The 18,736-nt window shown below is 42.5% G+C and overlaps 1 protein-coding gene across 4 annotated transcripts in view; it reads right to left on the reverse strand.

The window, feature by feature from the left end:
• LOC103292564 (methionine-R-sulfoxide reductase B3) overlaps positions 1-18,736 on the reverse strand; it is a 298,232-nt gene that overhangs the window by 170,940 nt on the left and 108,556 nt on the right. Inside the window, exon 1 of one of the 4 annotated variants that reach the window (XM_054718890.1) lies at positions 13,906-14,186. The exons of 1 other annotated variant lie outside the window; for it this stretch is intronic. In XM_054718890.1, coding sequence (XP_054574865.1) covers positions 13,906-13,996 — 91 coding nt within the window. In that variant the 5' untranslated portion in view covers positions 13,997-14,186. Of the gene's footprint in view, positions 1-13,157; positions 13,244-13,905; positions 14,187-18,736 lie in introns of those variants that run through there. 2 more of the 4 variants (XM_054718891.1, XM_054718889.1) reach the window with 2 other exon arrangements.

Genomic DNA, 18,736 nt, shown 5'->3' on the forward strand with positions numbered 1-18,736 from the left:
ATTAACTAATTTTAAGAGTCAAATATATTTCTAAGATGGTCAAAGGCAAATTCTGTGGCAGTGTACCCTGTTAAAAAAGGACTTTCCCAGAATGATATATCATCAAGCCTAAATAAGCAATTCTTAGCTGTACGTTTAGAACAGCTGACATAATACCTAGTAATCCATTACTTCTGATGGGATATTTAATATGATGTTTCTAATACACTGTAATCTATCTTCTAAATAAATACTAAATCTTTAAATGGGTTATGTAACTTTTGCTTATGGATCAAATTACTGGGCACACTAGCCTACAAAGTTCAAACATAAGATCTTACTCAAGAACATTTATATTTAGTTCCACAAAACAGACAACTCAAACCCAACATAACAAGACATAATCTTGTATCCATTAAAAATTATAAAAACTATTTTAAATCTTTTAGACAACCTGTAGATTACAGAATCTTAAAGCAAATGCAACAAGGAGCTTAAGTGGCCTTAGGCAAGAACAAAACTAAGAAAACCCAGTCTTTCAATGTTCTTTTCATCAAACTAGACTGACTCCCTGGCAACATGAACATATACACAAGGATGCAAATATGCTCATGAGTGTGCAATTTTTAAAAGGACTCTGCACATAGGTAAACATCCTCTGCCTTCAACCTATCCACTTCCTGGCCCCCAAAGGTGGTCTGACTGGAAAGCATATTCACAGACCAAGAAATCAGGAACAAATCAACACACAACAAGTGTTGAGGATGTGCAAAAAAGGGAACCTTAGTACACTGCTGGTAGGAATGCAGAATGGTGCAGCCACTGTGGAAAACAGAATGAAGTTTCCTAAAAAAAATTAAATATGGAACTCCCATTTGACCCAGTAATCCCACTTCTGGGAATATATCCTAAGAATCGCGAAACACCAATCAGAAAGAATATATTCTCTCCTATGTTCATAGCAGCGCAGTTTATAATAGCTAAGATTTGGAAACAGCTGAAGTGTCCATCAACAGATGAGTGGATACAAAAACTGTGGTACATTTACACAACGGAATACTAAGTAGATATCCTATATAATAAAAGGCTAATATGCAAATTGTCCCCTTGGGAGTTCGACCATCCAGGAGTTCGACCGCTCACTATGATGTGCGCTGACCACCAGGGGGAGGCCCGGAACAAAGGAAGGCCCTGGCAGCTGCCAGCTGGCAGAAGGAAGGCCCTGATCAGCTCTGATCGCTGGCCAGGCCTAGGGACCCTACCCTTGCACGAATTTTGTGCACTGGGCCTCTAGTAAGAAAGAAAGAACTCTTACCATTTGCAACAGCATGGATGTACCTGGAGAGTATTATGCTAAGCAAAATAAGCCAGTCAGAGAAAGATAAGTATCACATGATCTCACTCATATGTGGAATCTAATGAACAAAATAAACTGATGAATAAAATAGAACCAGAGACGTAGAAGCATGGAACAGACTGATGAATTTCAGAGGAAAGGCAGGGGTAGGAGTTAGGAGGGGAGTGGTTAACCTCAGAATTTATATGCATAACCCATGGACACAGACAACAGAGTGGTGAAGGCCTGGGAGGAGCAGGTATGCAGTGAAGGGATCAATGGGGAAAAAACCCACAAACGAACGAAGGGGACATCTGTAATACTTTCAACAATAAAGATAAATCTTAAAAAAAGGAATAAACACTGGTGCACAAACAACCCTGCTCTGAGTTCATGTTCTCTCAATTGTCTAGCCTTAACTTCATCTTTTATTCATCCCTCTCCTCATATCCAATGAATTGTTTATTTCTGTCCAATCTACCTCAGCAACACTTCACCAATCCTATGTGCACTACCCTAGTTTAGGTCTTCATTCTCTGAAAAAGTCTTAGAACATTTATTTTTTGGCCCACTGGTTTCTTTCCCAGTTCAATTTATCCTATGAATTATTAGATAATATAGCCTATAATTCAACTCTGATCATGACATTCCAAGGACTCAAAAAAATTCCAATCTCATAGCTTACTCACTTGGTAGTCCAGTCCAAATTTCCTAGCCAAGCATTAAAAGTCTTCCATGGTCTAGGCCAAACCTAATTTTCCATCTTTATACTTTGTCTTCACACTATTCCCCCTTTTTTTTTTTTTTTTTAATTATCAGAGGTTTTGTGTATATAATTGTTTCATTATCATAATGTATTAAGATGGTTAGGTGGAATTAGGCATAGCTATTCGTTTTTTTAAGATTTATCTTTATTGTTGAAAGTATTACAGATGTCCCCTTCGTTCGTTTGTGGGGGTTTTTCCCATTGACCCCTTCACTGCATACCTGCTCCTCCCAGGCCTTCACCACTCTGTTGTCTGTGTCCATGGGTTATGCATATAAGTTCTGAGGTTAACCACTCCCCTCCTAACTCCTACCCCTGCCTTTCCTCTGAAATTCATCAGTCTGTTCCATGCTTCTACGTCTCTGGTTCTATTTTATTCATCAGTTTATTTTGTTCATTAGATTCCACATATGAGTGAGATCATGTGATACTTATCTTTCTCTGTGATGCTTAGCATAATACTCTCCAGGTACATCCATGCTGTTGCAAATGGTAAGAGTTCTTTCTTTCTTACTAGAGGCCCAGTGTACAAAATTCGTGCAAGGGTAGGGTCCCTAGGCCTGGCCAGCGATCAGAGCTGATCAGGGCCTTCCTTCTGCCAGCTGGCAGCTGCCAGGGCCTTCCTTTGTTCCGGGCCTCCCCTGGTGGTCAGCGCACATCATAGTGAGCGGTCGAACTCCTGGATGGTCGAACTCCCAAGGGGACAATTTGCATATTAGCCTTTTATTATATAGGATATCTACTTAGTATTCCGTTGTGTAAATGTACCACAGTTTTTGTATCCACTCATCTGTTGATGGACACTTCAGCTGTTTCCAAATCTTAGCTATTATAAACTGCGCTGCTATGAACATAGGAGAGAATATATTCTTTCTGATTGGTGTTTCGCGATTCTTAGGATATATTCCCAGAAGTGGGATTACTGGGTCAAATGGGAGTTCCATATTTAATTTTTTTTAGGAAACTTCATTCTGTTTTCCACAGTGGCTGCACCATTCTGCATTCCTACCAGCAGTGTACTAAGGTTCCCTTTTCTCCACATCCTCAACACTTGTTGTGTGTTGATTTGTTGATGAAAGCCATTCTGACAGGTTTGCAGTGATATCTCATTGTTGTTTTAATTTGCATCTCTCAGATGATTAGTACCTTTGAGCATTTTTTCATATATTTCTTGGCCTTCTATATGCCCACCTAAATAGTGTCTATTTAGGTCCTATGCCCATTTTTTAATTGGATTGTCTTCCTTTTGTTAAATTGTATGAGTTCCCTACATATTTTGAAAATTAACCTCTTATTGGATGTATCATTGGCAAATATGTTCTCCTATGCAGTGGGCTCTCTTTTCATTCTGTTGATGGTTTCTTTTGCTGTGCAGATGCTTTTTATTTTGATGTAATCCCATTTGTTTATTTTCTCCTTAGTTTCCATTGCCCTTGGAGATGTATCAGTAAACATATTGCTAAGAGAGATATCTGAGATTTTGCTGCCTATGATTTCTTCTAAGATTTTTGTGGTTTCATGACTTACATTTTATCCATTTTGAGTTTATTCTCGTGTATGGTGTAAATTGATGGTCTAGTTTCATTTTTTTGCAGGTACCTGTCCAATTTTCCCAACACCGTTTACTAAAGAAACTATCTTTACTACTCCATTGTCAAATATTAATAGAGCATTATGGCTTAGGTCAATTTCTGGGGTCTCTGTTCTGTTCCATTGATGGATATGCCTGTTTTTGTGCCAATGCCAGGCTGTTTTGAGTACAGTGGCTTTGTAGTATAACTTGATATCTGGTATTGTGATTCTTCCAACTTTGTTCTTTCTCAAGATTGCTAACGCTATTTGGGGTCTTTTTTTTGGTTCCATATACATTTTTGTAGTGTTTGCCCAGCTGGCATGGCTCAGTGTCAACCTATGAACCAGGAGGTCATGGTTCAATTCCCAGTCAGGGCACATGCCTGGGTTGCAGTTGCAGACTAGATCCCCAGTGTGGAGCATGCAGGAAGCAGCCAATCAATGATTCTCTCTGATCACTGATCTCTCTCTCTCTCTCTCTCTCTCTCTCTCTCTCTCTCTCTCTCTCTCTCTCCCCCTCTCCCTCTCCCTCTCCCTGTCCCTCTCCCTCTTCCTCTCACCCCCTTCCTCTTTTAAATCAATAAAAATATTTTTAAAAAATAAAAATAAATTTATGTAGTGTTTTTTCTAGATCTGTGAAATATGCTGTTGGTATTTTAATAAGAATTGCAATGAATCTATAGATTGCTTTAGATAGTATGGACATTTAAATGATGTTGATTCTACCAATCCATGAATATTGTATATTCTTCCACTTGTTTATATCTTCCTCTAGCTCCTTTTTCAATGTACTGTAGTTTTCCAAGTACAAGTCTTTTGCCTCCTTGGTTAAGTTTATTCCTATGTATCTTTTTTTTGTTGAAATGGTAAATGGGATTGTTTTTTTAGTTTCTCTTTCTGAGAGTTCATTATCCTACCTAATAATAGAGTAATATGCAAATTGACCGCACCTTCGCTACACCTAAGCCACGCCCACCAGCCAATCAGGAGCAAATATGCAAATAACCCAACCAAGATGGCTACAGCCACTGAGAGCGGGAGAGTTTCCGTGGTAACAAAAGAAGCCAAGCTTTCCGAGCCTCCTGTTGCCGACCTAAGCCTCCACTCAAGGCTACAAAGTTTCAATTATAGAAGGTGAATTAACTCCAACAGAAATTGCTGCTGGCCGCGGAGCGAGCAGAAGGCTTGGCTTTGCTCCAGGCTACAAAGTTTCAATTGTAGAAGGTAAATAAATTCCAGATACCATGGCCTCCTCTTGGGTTGCCAGGGGGCGTGGCCAGCCTGCAAACCACCACAGGCCCCTCGCTCAGGCTGCCCCATGCCCCAAGGGAACCCCCACCCTTCAGGGCAAACCAGTCAGCCCCCACCCATGCACAGGCCTCTATCCTATCTAATAAAAGAGTAATATGCATATTGACCATCACTGCAACACACAATATAGCTGCCCCCATGTGGTCAAAGATCCTGCCCCCATGTGGACACAAGATGGTCACCACAAATGGCCTGCAAGGGAGGGCAGTTGGAGGCGATCAACCCTGCAGGGGAGGGCAGTTAGGGGTGACCAGGCCGGCAGAGTAGGGAAGTTGGGGGCAAACAGGTGGCTGGGGAGCAGTTAGGCATCAATCAGGCTGGCAGCGGAGTAGTTATGGGGTGATCAGGCTGGCAGGCAGAAGCAGTTAGGGGCAATCAAGAAGGCAGGCAGGTGATCAGTTGGGAGCCAGCAGTCCTGGATTGTGAGAGGGATGTCCGACTGCCCGTTTAGGCCCGATCCGGGATCGGGCCTAAACGGGCAGTCGGACATCCCTCAAGGGCTCCCAAATTGGAGAGGATGCAGGCTGGGCTGAGGGACATGCCCCCCTCCGTGCACGAATTTCGTGCACCGGGCCTCTAGTTGGTGTATAAAAATACAAAAGCCCTGATCCGGATGGCTTCACAGGGGAGCTTACCAAACATTAAAAGAAGAACTAACACGTATCCTCCTCAAACTATTCCAAAAAATTTAAGAGGAATGAATACTTCCAACGTCTTTTTATGAGGCCAGCATTACCCTAAATCCAAAACCAGATAACTACTACAAAGAAGGAGAATTACAGGCCAATACTCCTGAAACATAGATGCTAAAATCCTCAACAAAAATATTAGCAAATCCAGAAATACATTAAAAAGATCATACACCATGACCAAGTGGGATTTATTGCAGGGATACAAGGCTAGTACAATATTCGCAAGTCAATAAATGTGATACATCTCATAAACCGATTGCAAGACAAAAATCACATGATTATATCAATAGATGCAGAAAAAGCATTTGACAAAATCCAACATCCTTTTTTTGATAAAAACTTTCAGCAAAGTGGAAATAGAGGGATCATACCTCAACATAAAAATGGCCATATATGACAAACCTACAGCCAACAGCATACGCAATGGCAAAAACTAAAAGCATTTCTCCTAAGAACAGGAACAAGACAGGGATGTCTGCTTTCACCACTCTTACTCAACATAGTACTGGAAGTTCTAGCCATAGTGATCAGACAAGAAGAAAAAAATAAAAGGCATCCAAATTGGAAAGAAGGAAGTAAAACTGTCATTATTCACAGATAACATGTTACACATAGAAAATTCATTAAAAAACTATTAGATTTAATAAATGAATTCAGCAACGCAGCAGACTACAAAATTAACAGCCAGATATCTATGGTATTTTTATTCCCCTTCATATATGCTCTATTTTTTTCTTCTATACCTACCTTTCTATATGATCTGGTAAATACTGGATGCTCAACAAAAGTTTATTTTCTTCCACATGCGTTTGCTATACTCTCCTTCCCCGTGCCATCTCAGATTATAGGAAAACATGCTATTATTCTATTTATTCAATCCTTATACAGTATATTATAATATTCATGGAAAACCTGTAAAATCTAGAAAATAGACAAGGACTGAGAAAGGAGAGCAGTGTGACTGAGCTCCAATGTCAAAGGTAGGGGGTGACATCGTAGGATATCATAAAAGCTTCAGAACATCTGAAAAAAACTGGAATCATTACACCTGAGACAATGGATCCTAAGAACCTATCAGAATTCTTCTAGATGAAACCATCTAACAGAACTTACAGTACAGTGAAGAAGATGACTACGTACTAGTACAAACTTCACAATGGAAGATGGTAAAATAGTGCTCCAATCAAGGCACAAAATGTCTTAGAAGCACAAGGAAATGACAGATTCTAAACGATAAAGTTCCACAATATACCATGTGACCAGGCCTTAGGGACTTCAACAGATTATGACAGAAAATTATTCCAAGCAGCAGAAACACTGTAAAGGAAAGGTAAAGATGGAAAATTCTAGACATGTGGGAGAAATATGAAAATAAATGATTAACTCTTGATCCCTAAACTATTTTGAATGTCTCTGATTATCATAATTTGTTTTAATGAATTTACTGATTTTTAAATCACATTTTATTTTTAATTGAATTTATTGGGGTGAAATTGGTTAATAAAATTATATATGTTTCAGGTGTACATTTCCATAATACATTTCTATAGTACATTTCTATATTGTATTGTGTGTTCACCACCCCAAGTCAACTCTCCTTCCATCACCTTTATCCCCCCATACCCTCTTTTACCTCCCCCCACCCTCTTTCATTTTTTATTTTTCAATTACAGTTGACATACAATATTATATAAGTTTCAGGTGTACACCCCAGTGATTAGACATTATGTAACTTACTAAGTGATCATCCCAATATATCTCGTGCCCATTTGACACCATCATAGTTATTAGAATATTATTTACTATATTCACTATGCTGTACATCCCTATGACTATTCTGTAACTACCAATTTGTACTTTTTAATCCCTTCACCTTTTTCACCCATCTCTCCAATATCCCTCCCATCTGGCAACAATGAAAATGTTCTCTGTATCTATAAGTCTGTTTCTGTTCTGCTTGTTCATTTATTTTGTTTTTTAGATTCAATGGTTGATAATTATGTATTTATTGCCATTTCATTGTTCATATTCTTCTTCTTCTTCAAGACTCTAACATTTCAAGTAATACTGGTTTGGTGGTGGTGAACTCCTTTAGCTTTTTCTTCTCTGGGAAACTCTTTATCTGTCCTTCAATTCTAAATGATAGCTTTGTTGAGTAATTTTAGTTGTAGGTGCTTGTTTTTCATCATGCTGAATATTTCTTGCCAATCCCTTCTGTTCTGTAAAGTTTCTGTTTAGAAATCAGTTAATGAAGACTTATGGGCGCACCCTTGTAGGTAACTGCTTTTCTCTTGCTGCTTTTAAGATTCTTTGTTTTTAACCTTTTTGCATTTTAATTATGATGTGTCTTGGTGTGGGCCTCTTTGGGTTCATCTTTTTGGGAACTCTCTGTGCCTCCCAAATTTCTATGTCTATTTCCTTCACCAGGTTAGGGAAGCTTTCTGACATTAGTTTTTCAAATAGGTTTTCAATTTCTTGCTGTCTCTCTTCTCCTTCTGATACCCCCATGATGTAAAATTTGGTACACTTGAAATGATCCCAGAGGCTCCTTACACTAACCTCATTTTTTTATTTTTTTTTGGATTCTTTTTTTTCTCTCTCTATTCTGATTGGGTGTTTTTTGCTTCCTTATATTCCAAATTATTGGTTTGATTCTCAGCTTCATCTACTCTACTGTTGATTCCCTGTAAATTAGTCTTCGTTTCAGTGTATCCTTCACTTCTGACTGGTTCTTTTTCATGGTTTTCATATCCTTTTTTGCTGTTGAAGTTCTCACTAAGTTCATTGAGCATCCTAATAACCAGTGTTTAAAACTCTGCATCTGGGGCATGTTTCTTTGCCTCCCTGTGTTTGTCTCTATGTATCAGGTAGAGCTGCTATATCTCTCAGGCTTGGTAGAGTGACCTAATGTAGTAGGTGTCCTGTTGAGTCCAGTGGCACAGCCACCCTGTTCACCAGAGCTGGGCACTCGTGCTCAACCCCCATCCCATCCTCCATATGGGCTATGTACACCCTCCTGTTGTAGTTGAGCTTTGATTACTGCTGGCATGTCAATGGGAGGGTTTTACACCCAGGCATATCATCTGTAAGGACTGGCTTTGACCACCATGGAGGATCAGCTATTCAGGGGACCACTCTATGGAGCAGGACTTACTTTGGTGCCTCCTAAGTCTGCCTCTTGAGTGTGTCACTTGTGGAGGTGGATGGGTGGTGCTTCAACATGGTCTGAAGCTGTCCACCGGGTGCAATGCTCTGGGGCCTCCTGGAAGGAGCAAGCCAAGGAGGAGCAGACTTTGTTCTGTCTGGGGCCTATGGGCATGAACTACAAAGCAATCTGCAGATGGCTGCTACTTGCGCCAGTCTTTGAGGTGCCCAGGAGAGGCCAAGCTGTGAACCAAGCTCAGTTGCTGCTAGTGCCAGGCCTGTGGCCACTTAGCAAGAGGTAAGGGGCATGCCAAAGCTAGATGCTGTTTGTTATGAGAGATTTTAGGAAAGTGTGAAGGAAGCATAAGCCAACACAGGCCACTTGTATGAAAATGCCACTGGAAATAGGTTGAGTGCCCACAAATTGGGTGGGGTGGGGTCTCAGGGAATTACCAGGGCAGGGCTAGCAGTGATAGCCAGGTTGATGGAGACTCAGATGTGGTGCCCTGTGGCTCCCTGGGCATAGGGTTTAGCAAAGGAACAATAGCCTCTGCCAGCACTTCTGTCTGGGAGAAAGCTGCCCTTCCAGCCCTGGCCCCAATGCCATACAATTCACTTCCTCCTTGGATGTCCCTGGTACCTTTCAAGCTTCTGCCTCAGCACTGAAGCTCAGAGGAAGTGAGTCCAAGTAAGTCCATTTGTGGGCCCTTTAAGAGAAACAGCTGGGACTCCAGAAGCACTCTGTCTCACGCAGCCACAATCCCTACTGGTATTTACAGCCAGAAATTGTGGGGACTTTCTTCCTGGAACCCTGGGCTAGGGGGCCTGGTGTGAGGTTGGGACCCCTTACACCTCAGTGGAGATCTCCTCAGCCAAGATATCCCTCCTGATTTTTATCCGCCATACGTGGGTGTGGGACCAGCCTGTTCTGCATCTCTGTCCCTCCTACCAGTCTCAATGTGCTTCTTCTATACGTCCTTAGTTGTAGGACTTCCATTTAGAGAGGTGTCAGGTGGTTCTGAATGATGGTTGTTCTGAAGTTTAGCTGTAATTTTGATGTGCTCGTGGGAGAATGTGAGTTATGCCACCATCATGACTAAATCTAATAAACTTACTTTTAAGAGTTTTTGAGCTTAGCATTTTTATCTAGTGGATTTCTTAGAATATGCAGATGATTATCTGCAGGATGGATTAGTTGTTAAAACAGTATTTTCACAACTCAGATGGATCCCAAGCTCTGTCGTAATTCTTGATGTGGTGCTACACTCACTTTATTCCCCACAGGCTTTCTCTTCAGTGCTGGTCTAACAGTGTGAACGAACCAATCTAACATCCTAGGATCCCACGAAAGGGTCACACTCTTTTACTAGTGCACACACATTGCAATCAAGAAAAAATTATATATTTTAAGGACTAATAACCTCATAATAAAAAAAAGGTAATAATGTAAAATAAACCATGTAAATGTTTATACTACATTCTATAAAGAACTCTAGAATTAGAAGAGACTTTAGGAAAAAATCTAGATTAACCATTTGACCCAAATTGTGCCTGCTAGGTTCTTTCTCTCAGTTTAGCATCAAAGCTAAATGATTAAGCCTCTCTGTAAATTCTCAGGAGCCTCTGAGAAGTCACATTCAACCATGAATACAAGAAAGCAGACATAAAATGGTCAGCAAATAGAGGACAATGAAGCAAAGAAAGGCAAAGACTAGAGACTGGAAAAGTTGCAGGTTTTCCAGTCCCTGGTACCTAATAAGGTCTGTCTGCATTTGGCTCCCATCAAATTCCTTTCTTTCTTTTTCCTAAAACTAGTTCAAGTTCATTTCTGTTACTTGCAGCAGAAGCTTAAATAATGAAATAACCAAAATCCTCTATAAAGTCAATTGACTCATTAAAGTCAATTGATTGATTCATTAGTGGTCTACCTTTCCTATACTTTTCTTTCTCTTTATTTGTATTTCCTTAAGAGTTATAAATATGACTTTGGTATGCTACAGAGACAAATATGTGAACAGAGACCCAGGATTGTGCTGAGCATTTATTTTAAAAGTAAAACCCATCATGCTCAGGGAAGAGAAAACAGGAATATTCAAGTAAAACCCTTGAGATATCTTTACAGCAAACAGAGATGCTAACTACAGCTGGCAAATTAAATAAAGAGCTATCTGATTACCCTCCTATTGAAAGCCAATTTAATTTTGAATAAACAGATGGGTAAGTCCAATTCAGGCTCCTCTGAGGTATGATCAAAAGGTGAAATTCCATATAGGGTATTTCATCTGGAATGCTCACACACAAAAAGCCACAGTCCTCCCAATCATAGAAAGGTCTGGGTTCTCTCCAGTGGTATCCCTAACCCAGACGCAAATTCCAAAACTGAATACCAAACCATCTTAGGGCCTGGACGTAACTATCCCCAAAGAGCTGCTAGGCATTTACCCTGGGATGTAACTAGCACTTTCTGGTATCAGGAAGACATTCACAGAAGCTTAATATTATGGAACTCTGTCCAGGTGTGTGTGCATGTGCCAGGTATTAAGACATTCCTGAGGCAGATCTGGGCCCCCTAAAACTGGACCGACACCCATCAGACTACAAGCAGACCAGTTTAGCATGTATAGCAAGTCAGAGTTGACAATCAGAAGTCTGAATCAATGTAGTGGGTGGCTCTGCAGGATTCTATAAACAAAAACAGTATTATAGGATCCTGAGGTTAGAAGGAACTTGGGAACTATGTCCAACTTCATCATTTTACCAAGAAGAAAGTTAAACATCAGAACCAAATTCATCAACTAAATCCCTAACTATAATGAGTAACAAAGGTGAGATAACATCAAAGGTACTGTGACCAGATTATGATAGAACCTAAAAGCATGTGGTTCATTATTTCAACTTTATTTACTAAGGTTGCTCTTTAATAGTTGAAAATTTATTTTTAATTTTAAAAAAGGATAAATGAGTTTAAAAATCCATAAAAACTACTGTTGGGATAATTTTTTGATATTTTGTTACTTGATTTTAGCAAAAGAGTAAAGATTTCTAACCTAATGAGTTAACATTTTAGTTAGGATATTAGAGCAAGCACCTTTAAAAGCCAAATAATGGGTGTGGATTCTAAACCTAAATGATATATGCTTGCAACCTTGGCAGACAGGCAGTTTAGGCACTGTGACAAAATTCTGAATGGCAGAGAGATACTTCTGATTTTAATACAAAAAATTTGAGACATGCACATAAGGCCCTAATGAAAGTCACCAGAAATTAGACTTATATGTCAGCTGGGACCAAAATTAAAAGAATAAATGTTTAAATCATTGAAATATAAACTTGATGTTCACAATTGCTGGCAAGGGGCCACAGTAGGGTGGATTTTGTCTTCAAGGGCTGTTTACTACAGGTAAGTCAACATATCACTGAGGGGGGGAAAACATACATCTATTTCCCTGAGGGGGGAAAAACATACATCTATTCCATATAAGTCAACATATCACTGAGGGGGGAAAAACATACATCTATTCAACATATCACTGAGGGGGGTAAAACATACATCTATTCACTATTTATGGTGCAGCACAGTATTCTTTTTAGAAGACCATTGATAAAATGTGGTTAGAACTTGTGTTTCCCAAGAAGTGCTATTAAAGTTACTCCTAAAATATGAATTCATAAAAAGTAGGTCTTTTTGAAAAACAATATTAATCAGAAACGAATATGAAATTGTTATTACTTAAATTAATATTTTTAAATTGCACATTTAATAAAAGTTAAATATTTTTAAATCTCCCATTAATCTGAATTGACAATTTATAAGTTACATAAACCCTGAAGACTTTTTATAGGAAAAACTAACTTTTAAAATCTATTTTGCCAACAATACTGCAAATGGAAAAATATGAAGAGATAGCCAAAGAGTGCTGAATAGAACTTAAGCTTAAGAATCAGCTTTCAACTAATTCATGAGTCCTATTTGTTAGCCATCTCTTATTTTCAACAGTTTAGTCTACGGATGGCAAAAACAAAACTAAAATTTCTTAAGGAATCGCAACTCTGAGGACTTACAATTTCTGTTCCTTCAAGCCAGATAAAATTAAGAACTGAGCTCTGGTAACTAGATACTGATCACAAATAGAAAAGTTCATGCACTTACACATTTACCTTCAACTCTGTATTGGTGCTTTCAAATAATTAACTTTTATAATAATCGTATATTAAAAAAGTCCTCACTGATATCTGCCACATGATTTAAAGAAAACTATTCTGGAAGATTGTTCTAAGAATTCAAAACCGCCCAACTTGATAGCCTATAGTCCTAAACCAAATCATGGAATGGCACCTTTCGTTCCTATAGTCTCACCTGAAATAGTTAATGCCGGGTAAAACTTAAAAAAACAGACTTCGATGCTTTTTTTCCGCTTAAAAACAAAACAAAACTAGTACCTGGCAAACTCGGGACTCAGTGTGGTCCTGGCCTATGAAGTGCCAGCCGGGCCGCCGGAGCCCGAGCCGCCGGCGCGGAAGGGGCGGCTGCCAGGCGGTGGGCGCCCCCTCCTCGCCCGCCGCCCGCGGGCCCCGGCGCTGCCCCCGCGCCCCCGGCGCCCCGCGCCCCTCCCCGACGCGTGGCGGGAGCGCGGGCCTGGCTGGCACCTTCCCACGCGCCCGGCCCGTTATCTGAGCCGCCACCTCAGCGGGGCCGACCTGCGCGGAGCAGGGGGCTCCGGGAGCCCCGCCGGGAGCCCCGCGCCCCCCGAGCCGGGCGGCGTCCCCTCCCTGCCTCTGGCCGCTGCCCCGCCGGCCCCCCTCCCGGGCCCCGCGCCTGGCGAGAGCCCCTGCGGGCTCAGGTTCGCTCCGGGACGGGATAAGGTGTCAGCGCGGCGGCCAGGCGCCGCCCGTCGGCGGGGCGAAGCCAGCCCTGACCTCGTTCCCGCCGCCCCCACCGCCCCCACCGCCCGCGGGGGCGCGACCCTCCGCGGCTGGGAGAGGGCGCCCCGCCGGGGGCTGAGGGGGCGCGGCCGGCGCTCGCTGGGGCTGGGGTCGCGGTCCCGCTTCAACTTGGCAGGGTCGGGGAGGGAGGGGTGCGGGTGGCGGAGAGGAGCCCAACTTACCGGGCTGCGCGGCTCCTCGCGCCGCAGCCGCGGCCAGACAGACGCAGAGGCAGAGCGAGAGGGGGCGCGGGAGGGTCCGCCGCGGGCTCATGGAAGGAGCCGGGAGCCGCCGCCGCCGCCGCCGCTGTCCGAGCCTCCCTTCCTCCCTCCCCGGCTTCGGGCGACGGACGGGGCGGCGGGAGGCATGACGGGAAATTCCTGGGCACGGGCAGCCGAGTCCAAATATGAGCAAAGGAGCCGAGCGAGGGAGGACGGCGAGCGCGCCCGCCGCAGACGGGGCCGGCTGCCCGGCCTTGGCGGCCGCCAGCTCCCACCTCCTCCTCCCGTTCCTCCTTCAGAGCCGCCCGGGGCTGACCTGGGGAGGGAAGCCCGCTGCCAGGGGCATCCCTGACCAACGTGGGGGCCCAGGTGCAGAGCCGAGCATCCCACCCACGGATCCCACCTGGGAGACCTCCGAAGGGGTAGGAAGGAGAAGCGCCCCCACCAGGAGGCCGGACAGCGAGCCAGGGACCCGTGGGAAGATGTTGAAGGGTTTGAGGAGACTCTTGCGCTGCCCCTAAGCAGTTGTGAGCTATGGTAGGTAGTGAGGGGATAAAGGATTTGGCAAATACTTCTCTAAAGTGTGGGAGGATGAGACTGGAGCCACACTTCCAGTTATGCACACAACTCAGGTGAGCCATCCTGGGGACAACAAGTAGGCATTATAATACTTAAAACCACCCTCCTGCATTCCGGGTGAGGGGCCTTCTGCACCAGGCGTGTGTGTGTGTGTGTGTGTGTGTGTGTGTGTGTGTGGTGTGGGTGTGGTATGTGTGTGTTTTCTTAGCCAGAATTACAAAGGGGCTCTTCCCAAACTTATATTTGAACACCATATATGGAGTTGAGGCAGGTTGAGGGACAATAGTTGTTCACACTACCTAAATGCTGATGTGTAGACCTGCCGTTCTTTCTGCCTCCAGCCTCTTTTCATCTTCCTTACACTAGTTCTGTACTTATTGTAGCTTGTCTTAAGGGCCATGTTGAAATTTATTCAAAAGGTGCTACCTCTCATGATCAAAATGTCAGGCCCAGATGTGTAATCACAGGCCTAAGCCAGCAGTACCCTGACTTTTCTTTGGCACTGATAACTCCTCCAGGAATCAAGTCCAAATGACCCTTAGCTTTTCAAGACAACATAATTATGTCTTAATTACTGTAATTTATTTATTTCACTCACACTAATGGGACAGGCCCTGGGGATGTAGGATGTTATGTAATTACTTAAGAACATTTTAAGATGCTACAGAAATGATTTATTGATGCAAAATACTTAAGGGGTAAATGTCAAACAGATTTAGAGTGTGGGTTATTCTAACATGAACCAAAGAATGGTAATTTGTACATCACACTGTTTGAAAATGCTATATATATTTGAAAATTACAAATTTTATTTCAAAACAAACTCCATTTTGGCAAAGTATTAAGGCCCATATGCCAAAAACCAGTCCATTTGCAAGTGGCTCCCCTTAAATCATCTGGTACTGAGAAACACCACAGCCCTGGCAAGGGGACAGGGTTCCCCTGAATGTACTAGCAGTAACAATGGGACTAAAGGCCGATGACCCAAGTCCACTAACAGTCAATAAACTAATCTGGTAAATACGGGATTTAAAAGACACAGACCATCATTATTCAACTCAGGTATCTAGAAGCTGGGTAGTTGGAAGGGGATACTCGGGAAACTCTTGAGTATTACCTCCCTTTCCTCTTTTTTGTATATTTAACTATGTTTTTATATAAGCATCTGTTTTTCTTAGTTTCCCCACAACACCTCGCATAGTTCTTTGTCCATAGTGTAACTATTTATTTAAAAACAACAGTAAAATGAGCACGGCCGTTTGTAGATTGACATAGACTAGTAGGGGCTCCCTAAGTGTGAAGAAAAGCTTGCTTCAAATGATTGTAATAATTATCACTATATTTTAAATATTTTAGTTGACCTTAAGTACAAAAAAAACATAAAATTATAAAGCATGCAATCTCATGGCAACCTAATTCATGTTAATACAATTGGAGAGTTAATGAATTGGATCAACTCTGCTGACCTCACAGGGAGCAATACCAGCAGCTATTCTAAAGGCCTGAATAAGTATATTAAAGAGAGGATAAAAGAACTGAAGTTACTGGGCAAATAATAAGTGCCAGGCACTATGCTAAATCTTTTACACTTGGTATTTTATTTAAGCTTACAGATATCTCTGAGCTTATTTTTTATCCCTATTTTACAGGTACAGAGACAGACAGAGGCATAGATAAGTAAATTATGCTACCAGGAAGGGGTGAAATGCTCTTGGTTTTCCCACCTCATTCCAAAGTCCATATTAATTTGACTCTTTTACCATCCGAATCTGACCCATTTTTTTCTACAACTTTAAAAGAAAGCAGCATTCAAAAACTGTATTCTTTGGTTTTAAGTAAGTGGTGTGCACTCAGGTTACCTCAAGCAAAAGGGGTAAAAAATACCTGTGGAAATGAGACCAGAGACTTAACCGGCTTGTCAAGTCATCTTTTGTGGGCCTAAGGGTTGGGACCCGTGCCTTTAATAGATACCAGGAACTAGAAAGGCTCTACCCTCTGACCACATTCCTGGGAGTTTTGTAAATTTAACCACTGATATTCAAATCATATATTTCACAATGTTTTCTATAGTGCTTTTTTTATTACCATCTTAATAGCAAGCATGCTAACATATTACTTCAACACTGTTTGTTTTTAAGACAAAGGCCCCAGAGGAGGTAACATCTTTCCCTGCTTTCTATATACCATCCCTTCCCCAACCTAGTGGTGTGCTAGTAATTGCTTAACAACTAGATCTGGAGGAGAGAGACCTGAATTGTCACAAAAAAACAAACAAACAAAAAACACACAATTACTGTGGTGTCAATACTCCCACCAACCTGAGGCTCTGAAGAGGTGCCCACCACCGCTCTCGGGCCTGTAGGACCGGCCCCAGCACACCCCTGCCCAGCTGCTCGTGAAATGTCTCAGAGCACAGCAGTCGTTCCGGTTCCACCACCATGGCTTCTCCCACCTCTGCTCCCACGGCCTGCTGCCATTTCTCTCTCTGTAGCCCTAGAGGTGAACACTTGATTCTATCACCCTTGTCCCTTGGAAAGTTCTTACATGAGACTGTGACGTAAGCCACTGGGCATCCTGATCGGCTCCTCTGAGCCAGGTGACCTCTCCTACTTCAACTGTGGCTAGGATGTCAGACTCACATGTTACACAATGTGGTCGCCTATGCAAAAACAAAACAAAACAAAAAAAACAAAACAAAACAAAGCCCAGACTGCGGTTCTACCTTTCTAGGGGCAGCCTCTTTCAAAGGGCATCTGTGAGCCCGGCAGGCATGCAAGCTGTAACCTCTCTAAGGTACTGTTCTCCGTTCTTTAATGACATCCCTCAGCCACTACACAATATCTTGATTGGATGCCAAAAACTGCAAGCAGGAACATGGTCCTACTAGGACTAGATACTATTCAAAAGTCCCAGTCATGGTGAGAAACCCCTAAGTTAGTACTTAAATTCAACCACTGCTTATCAAGTGCCATTTTCTTTTTTTAAAAAATATTTTTATTGATTTTTAGAGAGAGGAAGGGAGAGGGAGAAAGAGAAACATCGATGTGAGAACGGAACATCGATCAGCTGCCTTCTATATGCCCCCTACTGGGGATGGAGCCTACGACCTGGGCATGTGCCCTGACCAGGATTCAAACCAGCAATCTTTTGGTGCACAGGATGATGCCCAAACAACTGAGCCACACCGGCCAGGGATCAAGTGCCATTTTCTAAACCAGTAATGATCAATGGAGAATATGGGAATTACCTCCTAGGAGGATGTCACATGCTCTCCAGAAGAAAGTTTTTGAAACTATGCTCAATCCAAACTCCCAATATTCTCTTTTGCTATCCTGGGAAATAGAATATTGTCTCTCTCACCCTGCCTGTCTCATACCGATGGGAGTGTGTCCCGTGCCTCAGTGTGCTGAGAACTATTTTCTCAGGAACAGGAGGGACTGGCTAAGAGAGGTGCCTGACATTTTCTCTCAGATCTTTTTTCCCCTTACTCAGATTCTGATCCATGACACCCTTTAAGCCCCCCATCACCAAATGCACTAAAATGACAAAGACTTGCCAAGCTGGCATGGCTCAGTGGTTGACCTATGAACCAGGAAGTCATGTTTTGATTCCTGGTCAGAGCACATGCCAGGGATTACAGGCTTGATCCCCAGTCGGGGGCATGCAGGAGGCAGGCAATCAATGATTCTCTCATCATTGATGTTTCTATCTCTCCCACTCCCTTCCTCTCTGAAATCAATAGAAATATCTATCTATCTATACAAAAGCCTAAGTGACCATCGCAACCAAACAGACTACAGAACAGGCTGCGTGGGGTGACCAGGCTGGCAGGGAGGACAGTTAGGGGCGATTAGGCAGGCAGGCATGTGAGCGGTTAGGAGCCAGCGGTCCAGGATTGTGAAAGGGATGTCCGGATTGGAGAGGGTGGAGGCTGGGCTGAGGGGTCCCTCCCCCCATGCATGAATTTCGTGCACCGGGCCTCTAGTATATATTAAAAACCACAAGGACTCTACCATTACATCAAGTAGGACCCCTAAAAAAGATGGAAGACTGAATTAAAGTGAGCCTTGCCCTTCTGTTCAAGGTAAAATGGTTTGTCTGCATCTCAAATGGCATAATTTTACTTTATTTTACACAGTGGAAGCCATTACTCTTGCTGATTAATTCTGGAGAGATTTGATGTATGTATTCCAATGATGGATGGGCTGCCTGA

The sequence above is a fragment of the Eptesicus fuscus genome, chromosome 7, assembly GCF_027574615.1.
Source record: "Eptesicus fuscus isolate TK198812 chromosome 7, DD_ASM_mEF_20220401, whole genome shotgun sequence".
Taxonomy (NCBI): domain Eukaryota; kingdom Metazoa; phylum Chordata; class Mammalia; order Chiroptera; family Vespertilionidae; genus Eptesicus; species Eptesicus fuscus.